The sequence below is a fragment of the Peromyscus leucopus genome, chromosome 15 (genome assembly GCF_004664715.2).
Source record: "Peromyscus leucopus breed LL Stock chromosome 15, UCI_PerLeu_2.1, whole genome shotgun sequence".
Lineage (NCBI taxonomy): Eukaryota > Metazoa > Chordata > Mammalia > Rodentia > Cricetidae > Peromyscus > Peromyscus leucopus.
Window position 1 is genome coordinate 11,204,632 of NC_051076.1, and position 12,121 is coordinate 11,216,752.

Consider the following 12,121-nt stretch of genomic DNA (forward strand, 5'->3'; position numbering starts at 1 on the left):
TCTACCCTTGAAGTGTCTTCACTGACTGAGAACCTTGGAGATCCTGGGGTGGAGAAGACAGAGGATACTCTGAGTAAGTCCTGTGAATTTAGAGGCAACACGGCAGTTGGCCCGATCCTGTTCTTTCCTATTTACTTACGTATCTACTCATTACAGTTTTTGAGACAGGGTCTCATCAAGCTGAGGCTGGCCCCAAACCTGTTAAATAGCCACAAATGACCTTTTAAACTCTTGATCCTTCTGCCTCTACTTTCCATGTGCTGGGATGGGTACACTGCCATGGCCCACTGCCAGGTCAGTGTGCCCTAGTTTAAATCAGCACTTGGGGTCTTCAGGCACTCAACAACTCTGTCTGAGAGTCTTCACTGTCAGGCCCTGGGCTGGCACAGGAGTGCAGCAGCAATAAGGAAAGCATCCCCTGCCCGCAGAGCATCTACACTCTGCATCTCCTGAAGAGTTTTATGTTAAGTAGTGCCACATCTACTTACCTAAGCTTGGTAGTTGAACAAACAAAATTAATACAGAACCTCTACACAACATTTGGCTGTTACCTGAGGGTTATTTTTAAAGCTTCATCACATCAAGCAAGAAAACAGGGAGATTCTGTTATCATTTTGCTATGCCTCAACAATCATTAATTTTCTATTTAGTCTGCAATTGGTTTTGTTTGTTTTGGTTTTTGTTTTTAAAAAGAAAGCCAATATTAACAGATCTTAGTAAGACTATTTTCTAGGAGAAAGTATTGTTTTAATGAACTCATGCCTTTTCTTCTCTCACAGGTGGCAATTTCAACCAACTGCAGATGGCAGAAGAGACAAATGACATCAAACTACAACAAGACTATTTACAATTGAGGTCCCCTTCCCAAAATCCCACCTATAGTTTACTAAAGTAATATAACTGTTTAGCTCTCTAAAGTTACCTAGTGGGCCATTTCTTTTGTTGCTAAAGGATATACATTTTGGTTTCATTATAGATCTTCACTGTGATAAGCAAAGGCTAGCCAGGCAGAAGCTGGGAGTGGAGAAGCACCAGGAAGATGGGCCATTTGGCATTCATGCTGGCATCACAGAAGGGCTGGGGTACAGGCTCGGTGAGGTCAACTTCATAAAGATTTAAATGCTTTTAGATACAGCCTGGATTTCAGGGAATAAATACGGCATGAATTTCAAACTCTATCAATATAAAGAATGTATTTACAAGTCATTCTGTGTCTGTCATGGGCTCCATTTTAGCTATTCTTATACTGTTACTACCGCGTGCCTTATGCTTTTAAAGCAGGCACAAATTAAACTGCTGTCACTCAGAAATAGTCACCCAGTTTCTTAAGAGAAACAAGTGGAATAACCCAGCAAGCTGCAGGAACATGAACACTCACTCATGGTGATGGGCATCTGGAGAAAAGTGAACCATCCTCTTGTTACTGACGGGGCCAGGAGCAGACGTCTGAAAAGAGATTTTAAAACAAATGACAAAAACAAGTCATAATTGGCTTGCTAAAGACAGGGCAGGGCTGTAACAATCTGAAGATATCTTTCTAAATGGAGAAAAGAAGATTAATTTTCAAATCCAAGACAAAATGGCAAGGAGCAGAAATCTGGGTAAGAATGGTCCTGTGAGGGCTGGAGAGCAATCACGACCTGACCTCAGTGCCTAGCACCCACCTGACACACCAACTCCTGGGGATCAGAAGTGCTCCTGGGCCTCCATAAATAAAATAAATCTTTCCAGAGATCTTGTTACTCCAGATTTTTAAGACACTGCCAGAGCATCTTTCCCATAGTGTAAACACCATGCTGAAGAACAGAGCAGTGACTGTCCGCCCCAGGTGAGGAGAGGTTCAACCTCATCACTCCCCAGCAGATGCTGCTTTTATGAACGCCACTTCTGTGGTAGATTTCTAAACACAGAAGTTTGCATTATGACGCACAAATTCAAGCAGTACAAGCACTTCTATCAAAGGAGCAGTGAATGGTCTTTTCTATATATTTTCCACAAAGGAAGGAATTACCAGGGTAGTTATATTGAGTGAAATATAATTTTAGCATTTAGCAAATAGGAAGAACATTTGTTCCTCTATGTCTATATAACATTAGAAATTCAACAAGGAAATATCAATTGTTTTATCTACAGTGTCAACTGCTCAAATCTGTGATGAACCTCACAGCATTCCTGTCATACCCAAGGTTCTCAGATGGATGAATCTGCCATCACCAATGACAAGGCATGAACTTACAGCAAAGGACTCTGAGTCATGCTCCCTCATAATGAAAGCCATGCCTGTTTGCTTATACAAGAGCCATTAAACCACAACAGAATAAAAAAGCATGGCCTAAAAAACAAAACAAAAAAACGTTTTGGGAAACTTTCTTCTTGTAACCCTTGAGTAACAAGGATGCCAGTATCTACTCTGACACTTCCAGAAACCCAAACAGAGCCAGTGAGCAGGGGGTGACAGGATATGTCCAGGGTGGCCACAGGTAAGACTTGGCTCTGCTCCAGGGCCACATCCCACATTCATCTCGGAGTACAACTTCATGTGATTCCAGCAGGTATCCCTGGAACACAGTAATCCATTTTCTACCCTGGAGCTGTGAGAAAAGCCGCCTGGGCCCGTGTCATGGTTTGTTAGACGTCCATGATCACATTATCTCATGGCGGACCTGACACTTTTATTCAGTTTACAGTATGTTCTATGTACAGGCAACTTATTTCCTTTGCCAGGGCTGCTGACAACCTTTTCCACACTATATTAATCTTGTTTACTGACTTTATCTTGGTACAAATATCAGAAAACTGAACTTTTTATCTCAGAGAAAAAATAAGCAGCATGTTGACAGAGCAGGAGCTATTTTCGGGGCTAAAATTGCTTGTTTACCTGAAGCTACACTTACGGGGAAAATGTTTAGGTCTTGCTTGGGCTTGAAATACATAATCTGAAATTTAATAAATGAAGAAATTTCACATACAGCCATGTGATAAATTGCCTGATGAAAACAATACAGGGGAATGAATATAATAAAACAGAACTTCTAACGAGTTTATACCACAATACAAATGTAAGCTTTCAATCCAGTCAGAAATAATCCTCCTGGATATTTTTCAGGAATTGTACATGTCTAAAAAACTACAAGCTCACTTCAATTGCAGCAGATAATTCACAGAAGATTTGAAGAATCAAATGTAGACATTTAAAACTTCACATGTATGTTTCCCTGGTCATGGCCTTGGAGAAAGACAAATGACCATTCTCCAGTTCCTTCAAAATGCTGCGACCCTTTAATACAGTTCCGCATGTTGTAGTGACCCCAACCATAAAATTATTTTATTACTACTTTATAACTGTAATTTTGCCACTGTTATGAATCATAATGTAAGTATCTGATATACAGGATATCTGATATGTGACCCCCAAAGGGGTCATGACCCACAGGTTGAAAACCACTGAACTAAAGCATCAGTACTGTTATTTTGTGAGGGTCATACCTTAGAGTTCAATGTTATTAGAAGGGGAACTCTTACCCCAAATCATGAAATCTGCAATACAGAATTCTGAGAGCATTTTAAACTTCCAAAATGTTTAATATGATTAATTATTAGCATGATACATAAAGATGTTAACCTTTCAGAAACATATTTAAAGAAGTATAAAATTTATAGGTCCTCTACGATTAATTCAGGGTCTATAATATTTATAAAAATAAAATGAAGAGGCTGGAAAGACAGCTAAGGGGTTAAAGGTACTTGTTGCTCTTGCTGAGGACCTAGGTTTTGTGTCCCAGCACCCACTTGCTGGCTCACAACCACCTCCAGTTCCACAGATCTGATGCCCTCTTCTGGCCTCTGCACAGACCTGCTACACATATATACAAATACAATAAAATAACCTCAAAAAACGAAAGAAAAAGAAAATCTGGAGGTATAGGTCAGTAGTACAGACCTTGCCCCTACCCCAGAAATTTCCAAAATCAGATCATATAGTGATTATTTAATTCCAGGGAAGTTTTAGAAAGAAATCATAAACTATTTTTAAGACATATCTGTTTAAATATGTGTGCCACCATGTCCAGCCAGACAGTCAAGTTTATTAGTGCCAAATATTTTACCTCATATGGTTAGTAGGAGAAGAGGTACTTTGCTTTTCATACAAAAAACGGTACCTGCATAATACAGAGTTCTTGGGAGTCACAGAGCTCCGAGGTTAACATTTATTTAATTAGCATTAGTAACAATGATCCCACACATCATATGGCATGCCCTAAATCTTTAGGGTTTAGTTGCTGAATATACTCCATTGGTAATGAGTGTAGTTCTAACATTTGCTTACATTATTTGTGCTTCTACAAATTTAAACCAAACACCACAGCCAGAAAGAGATGGTTCCCATAGACTCTAACTTCTGTGGTGGTCTCAGCTTTTGCTTCTCTTATTTGCAGCCACAGTATTGACCTCAGAGAACACTGTGGTACGAGAGATGAACATGTGGCCACAGCTGTGCAAGATAACAACTGCTGACAGAATGCAAGTAAGTGCAGGCAAGTGACCCTGTGGGGAGTACCTGTCCTCTCAGGTTAACAGACACATTTGGAGGCCGGGCTTGTTTCTCCATCACAACGTCTAACAGGATGACTGGCAGTCTTCAGTCACAGACAAGCAGAGCAGTTGCTTTTCATTTGCCCATTGCCAAACCTCCCGCAGGTCCCCATGACACAACTAACATGTCCCTCCCTGAAGCAGACACTGAGCTGAGACGTGGGTTGTGAGGCTGGGCCAGGGGTTGCCCAGTGTGGATGGCACACTACTCAGGGCGTCTGTTTGAAAGACTCGCACAGGGTGCAGCTCCACCCAGACAGCAGGGTTGGAAACCAGCAGCTTTGTTCTCCCCTCCAGCCAGCCTTCCCATCACCCCTGTGCTCACTCTTCTGCCTCAGTGCCCACACTGACAAACACTAACTGTGGCAGGCTGCCATTCAAGAGGGCTTTTCAATTTGGTAAGGCCTGGCTAGTCAAAGCCCTATAGCCTCCAGGCTGGAGGGAGGCAAGGCCTGAACGGCCTGCCAGTTTGTCCAGATGCAAGAGTTTCCTCTTTTCTCAGGATAATGATTAATTTGAGGACACTGAGGAGAGAAGCAAGCCTTTACAGTCAAGCAAGCTCTGTATGAAGGCCTCAACTATGGCCAGCTAACGTGTCAGTCAAATACATGGGACAGACATTAAGGAAAAACCACCCAACAAAGACAAGTTGCCAGATATGACTTTCAATTTGGGGCAAAGGAAGCAAGAGCTGGGGGGATTGGAGGACAGGGGCAAAAAAAAAAAAAAAAAAAAAAAGAAAAACAACCAACCGAACAAACACCAACAACAAAAACAGAAGGAAACTGGTTCTGGTGGCTGTGTACAGAGTTACCTTCAGTTTTACAAAGGCCAAGGAAATAATACTCTGTTAAGCCAGCCTGGCAAATGGTTATTACATTTCCACCCCGAGAGGCTATCAGAGCACGTCCGCCGAGTGAGGCAGCCGTGGTGACACTGCTGCTCTCAAGCTTTGCTACAAGTTAGAGAGTGATGAACAATGAACTTTACTTTGCTATTTACACCCACAATATTACAGACTGGTCACAATTCACAAAGGTACAATCTATTTGGGCACAGACACAGATTAAAGAAAATAAAGGTTACAATTACGCCTAAAACAACGTGCAAACAAAGTAAAAATTACTGTGGGACAACTTGTAAAATCCACAAAAGTGTGTATTCTACTGATAACTCTACAGTAAAGGGGAACATATAGCCATCTGGTTTAAAAGAATAAAGGGGGCAAACAGCCCCTCCAGGAAGGTGGTTGTATACAATTTAAGTCCGGCTCCATCCGTCTTAGCAACTTGCTAAATTTAACTTTCTGAACCACTGCAATGTTCCCATTCCATAGCCCCGGCCCTGGCTCCACGAGCCAAGAAGAAGGAAGTGAATGTGAGCCCCCTTCAGATGCTGTCCTCTTCATCTGTTCCCTGCCTCCCTAGGAAACACAGACTGCATGCAGCAGCCACTGACTGCCCTAAACAGAGTAGCACAGCCAGTATCAAGGCAAGCTTTATGGAAATGAACAATCACTTAGAAGTAACCAACATTTATTCAGAATTATGCTTACATTGACTATATGATATATACAGTTCCCATTCAACTGGGTGAGTTTTGTTATACTATCACTAGGATAAACTCTTATAAGTCTTGAGTTACAATCCAAGCCTTACTGTTATTTTCTTCCTGAAGAACAGGAATAACCAGTGGACTAGAAATATGGCCCAGTGGTTAGAGGAGTCTTGCTCAAGAGAACTCAGATTTGGTTCCCAGCACACATAAGGTGGTGCACAATCAACTGTATCTCCAGCTTCTGGGGACCCAATGCCATCTTCTGCATGTACATGCATCCACATGTGCACATATATGTGAAATTCATACATACATATATTTTTTAAAGAATGAGAATAATCAGTAAATAATAACAGAATTAATTACTTTCCTTTCCTGGGTGTCTATGAAAGTAAAATACGCATTTGGAAAGTGGATCAGGTAAGTTTCCCTGTATGTAAGATGTCCAAGAATAGACACATAAGAATACATGGTGTGTGACAGGTGCTTCAGGATGGTCACTGTGAGGCCTCACCCAGCAGGAGGTTTAGCTTTAGACAATGTCCTCTAGAAAGAATGAATGTTCAAGAACAAACAGTCTATTTCTGAGGACGACTGGATTACCTGAGATTTCAAACACTGAATTATTATACCATTAAATTAATACAATAACTTTCAAACACCAAATTATTACACCATTAAATTAATACACTATCTTAGTTTTCCAACTAAAAAAAAATGCCCCTAAGTGTGGGATTTTAGTCTCTGTGTGGCATAGGTGTACATACATGTATGTGGAGGCTAGAGGGCAATCTTGTGTGTTGCTCCTGAGGCACTACCCGGCTTTGAGACAGGGTCTTTTGTGGGTCTGCAGTTAGCATGGCAAGCAGCAGGCATCCTGGCAACTCCATCTACAAGCACTGGGACTGTCGTGTGCTCCACCACATCCAGCCTTTTCTACCTGGTCTCTAGGGACCAAAGCCATGCTCGCAATCATTTTATTGATAGAGCTACCTCCCCAGACCAAAGTTTGGAATTTTTTTCAACTTGTTAATAGTATGGAAAACCAGGCTCCCTTCATCTATATCTTTAAAAACACCACACTCACAACAAGCTTGATCCTAGCAGCAGAGCTACTGCTGATGTCACTATTAGCGAAAAGTATCCATTAACTTTATCAAATTAAATGAGTGGTTTTGATAATTTTACCTGTCAGTCAGAATGAAAGGTTTCCCACTGGAGCAGCGAGTTTCACTATGAAGAGTTTAAACCCTTTTGGAAGCATTAATTAAAGAATTGACAAACTAATAAAATCGTGAAAACCTTTGAAGTAGAAGACAAGACAGAAGGCAAGTAGTTATGCAATCAGCCACGAGACCATAAGTAACTCTCAAAAGGGAGCAAAGAACTTCTGGGTTAAACTGGTTCTAAGAGGACCTGGGAAGGGGGTACATGTAAACCCATCAATTAGGAGACATAGAGAAAATGAGGTAGGTAAGGATAGATTAAAAAGGCAAAGCCCTGGACTCTGGATGACAGCTCACATTATGAGTATGTCTATCTTTTCTTTAATACATCTCACTGACTGCATTTTTCTTTGTGTCTTGTTGACTTCTTCCTCATGAGGGGGCAAGAACCAAGAGAGCCGTCTACCACAGTAAAGGTGTGAGGCATCAAGAACGAATACTGCAATACTCCTATTGTTATTAATGACAATGGCACTCCCATTCTTTATAGTTCTTGCCTGCTTTTATGGGATGTTCATTAATAAGGGGCTTCAAGAGCAAAGAGGCATTCTCAGATGACAGATGGGGAAATTAATATCTGCTGAGGTCAGGGCACATATTCCAGACTAGAAACTGCCAGGGATGGATTGAACCCGAGGTGCTCTGCTAACCACTGAATACTTTTCTCCTTTGGGGAGACAACAGAGCAAGTTTTCTCAAGTGGGGTTTCCCACAGAAGATGGCACTCTGGATCAAAAATACTCTTGAAAAGCTTTCAGCCCAGAATGATAAACCCATGTGCAGGCAGGGACCTCCCTGCAAATTCTAGGCCATGTAAAGTGAGAGGGGCTTGGCAGCTGCAGTAGAGATGCCGGCACATAGGCCAGGCTGTATTCGTGACAGCAAATAGCACAACTTTTAACAGTTGCACTGAGTGTGACTACTCTGGGATGAGAACATGAGAGGAAACTTGGAGAAAAATTAGGGCATGTACGGTTTTGCTTGCGTTTTCTTTTTTCTTTTACAAAATCAAGTATAAATCTAAATGCAAGAAAAATGTTTTTAAAAACAAAACCAGGGAAAATAAATCCCATAAAATTATGAGCTTTCCATTCAGTTATAATTGGCAGTCTGGAGGGAATCGGGGACTATAGAGCTCCAGCCTCCCAGTGAGCACTGGATGAACACATAGGCTTTATTCAACTTTGAAGTAATCGAAGCACGTTTTCAACAACTACAGACACATCTTTCTAAGAGCTGTCAAAAGAAAAAATTATCCTAAACCATAAATATATATATATATAATATACACAGTCTCTATCTATCTATCTATCTATCTATCTATCTATCTATCTATCTACACACAAATACACCAACATGACTAAACTATATGATGTAATGATTTAAAATCTCCACTGCAGTTTTTCCCAGTTAATATATAGTCTATATGAATAGCAATTTAGAATTACTAGTCTATTAGAATAGTAACCATTATAATGAATAAATGCATACATTCATGTTTCTGGTATGATTACTAACAGTTTATATTTCTATATTACTAATAGTAATTACTCAATACTTCAAAAGAAAAGATTCATGACTGCATAAGTAAGAGGCACAGTGGTAACTGCTTTCATACTGGTTTATTTATGGAAATGTTTTTCTTAGTACAATCTAAACTTTAAGCAGCTCTGAATGATGCTCAACAGGGCTATGATGGAGTTTCACTTTCCATCCAGTTTCAGCAAGCTAGGAGTGGCCTCTACTGGCTGACCAGGGGCTTCTGAAATCCTTCATGTATACAGCTTGCCATATTATGGGTTTCAATAAGAAGAAGACAACATATGCTAATGTAAACTCTGTAAATGGCACTATGCTTACGAGTAGATGCAGATGGACCAGAGATATGTCCTCAGGATAGCATAACGCTTTTAAGATTTCATAAAGTTCTGCATGCTTAAATTATACTGAGAATTTACACATTCTTCCAAAACTGAAATTTATATGCCATAAATATTCACTTTCTTATTCAATCCAAATCAAAGCAATTCACATGTACTTTTAAAAATAAATGTTTTTTATGACTCATTTTTTAAAACATACACATACAGAGAAAACACATCACTGCTCAAAATACTGCGCATGTTTAAGCCTTACAAAATTATCTTGTAGGCACATACAAAGAAAGACAGAACTAAAATTCTTCAACATCATTTTCAATTTAGAAAGAATGGTTTGACATTTTGTGTAATGGTTTATAAAGATACTATGCTAGAGGGCTGAAGAGATGGCTCAGCAGTTGAGAGCATCTGTTGCTCTTGCAGGGGACTGGATTCCATCTTCAACATTCACATAGCTTCTTACAATCGCCTGTCACTCCAGATCTAGGAAATCTGATGCTGTCTTATGGCCTCTGAGGGCACCAGACATGTACAATCATGCAGACAAATACTCATACACATAAATACATAAAATAAAGATAAATGAATCTTTAAATACATACAATATTAGAAACACAGTAATACCAAGGAAATTTTAAAAGTATTATTAGCATGTTTATGTTTGGGTCAAAGTATTTTCATTTTCAAAACTTAATAGCAATTAAGAAAGGGCTAAATACAGCCTTAATACGTGGGGAGGCATTTAGTCTTACTGCAACTTGATATGCCATGTTTTATTGATACTCATAGGGTACCTGCCCTTTCCTCGATGGAGATGGAAGAGGAGGAATGGGGGAGAAGGACTGGGAGGGGAGGAAGGGGGGCTGTAGTTGGGATATAAAATAAATAGATGAATTTTAAAAAACAGGTTAAATTATTTTTTACTCAATTACATATGTGTATAGATGTTTTACCTGCATGCATGTCTATGCACTACACGTGTGCCTAGTGCCAGGAAAGCTAGAAGGTGTCAGATCCCCTGGGACTGGAGTTATAGACAGCTATGAGCTGCCATTAGGGTGCTGGGGATTGGTCTTCTGGAAGAGAAGCCAGTGCTCTTAAACTCTGAGCCATCTCTGCAGCTCAAAAGAGTTAAATTCTTACTAGTGCTATTAGGAAATGTCAATTCAGAATCTCAGATGGAGAAAAAACATGTTTCAGGTGTTGTTTGACAGCTTTTACATCTGTCTGTCTACCTACCTGCTACACCCCATACATACACACATACATATACATATATACATACATACATACATATATACACATCTGTCTGAGCTTTAATTGTGCTCGTCAGTTTCCTATATGCTTCTCATGCATGAGAGAACTACTTTTTAATATATCAACTTAGGCATCAACTATATTGTTTAAATGAGCACATTGTCAAATATGTGTAAGGATGTCAAAGAGCAGCTACATTTATTTTTAAAGTTATTGTTCTCATATGTCACAATATTCCAATATATTTCAACCCTCACTTCAAAATTCAGTGCCATATCTTACCTGCTCAAAAGTGTTCACAGGGTTACCTGACTGACACAGAAGATAACCTTCCATCTCACTGGATACCATTGGGATTTGACACAATGACCCACTGTAAGCCCTGGTTATTAGCTTGAAATACACAGCACATACTGGAGCTCACACAAAGTATTTGTATACAGAAATGCTATTATCTCCCCAGATACTCAAAGCTCTCTTTAAAACAACATTCAACTACCACAAAGCAATTTAAATAAATCAAAATTAAAATATTTCCTTTCCTTCCTGACACAACTGTACTGAAAGTCATATATATATATTTGTGTGTGCATACATAAATACACGTAAGTATATGTGTTATTTCAGAACAGTTTTATACACATATATGAAACACAGAATCCAAAAAGGTGTCTTGTCCTTATGGATTCATTTGTATAGTCAACATATAAAGGATAGCATTTAGAAAACAAAAGTGACAGTCAATAGTTTTCTAGGGAGAGCTTGGTACATGTGAAACTTTTTGTTCATATATATTTCAGATATGTATATATATTTGGTACTGCAGAGTTTGGTACATGTGAAACTTTTTTTCATATATGTATATATATATTTAGCTGTAGAAGAGGATGAGGGCTACATTTGAGGGAAATGGGATTCAGCACACATCTTAGGACATAACAAATTATTAAGACAGCTTTTTGAACCAAAATTCTATATGTACATTAAATACTATTTTATCTAAGAATATAAGGCAACCAGGAGGATTTTCATGTGCTTAGGTAAAAATTATTTTTACACTCAAGAATCACATGGCCAAAAACACTTCAGTATTTTCCATGCACATTAGGTAATACATTACATCATTATCTGCTGCTCATTCACATTTCCAGATTGCATCATGCATTGCTTCCAAGGTGGCTTTTCCAAATGTCTTGGTAAGGTAGTCAACTTGTTACTTCCCTACAAGGGCAAAGGTGTTGTGTGGAATCTTAAACCAAGGAGAAAAGGTTACAGCCATTCTCAATACTTTAAAGAATCTCAAGAAAAAATTCATAGTAATCCATAAAGACAATACAGGTGGCATCTGCATTTTTAAGCCAATATACATTTAGCAAAGAAAATAATTAAAAATAGTACACTCTGCGGGCTGCTCAACCGAACCAACGTTAGTTCTGTGGTGCAGGCCACTCTGGAAACCTGCACCGTCGCAAACCTTAAACTTCCCATAACTAAAGTATACAACTTTGGCCTGAGAGAGAAAGTCACAAGTACAAACACATGCAACCTACTCTTCAAGATATAAATGAGGGAATGGGTAAATTATCAAAGAAGCAGAGTTCAGTGACT

At 39.4% G+C, this 12,121-nt stretch overlaps 1 protein-coding gene across 11 annotated transcripts in view; it reads right to left on the bottom strand.

Moving 5' to 3' along the window:
• The window catches only part of Gpatch2 (G-patch domain containing 2), a 156,985-nt gene that overhangs the window by 57,329 nt on the left and 87,535 nt on the right, over positions 1 to 12,121 (bottom strand). For all 11 annotated transcript variants that reach the window (XM_037211158.1, XM_028876736.2, XM_028876735.2 and 8 more), the window contains one exon: positions 1,379 to 1,446. In XM_037211158.1, coding sequence (XP_037067053.1) covers positions 1,379 to 1,446 — 68 coding nt within the window. The remainder of the gene's footprint in view (positions 1 to 1,378; positions 1,447 to 12,121) is intronic.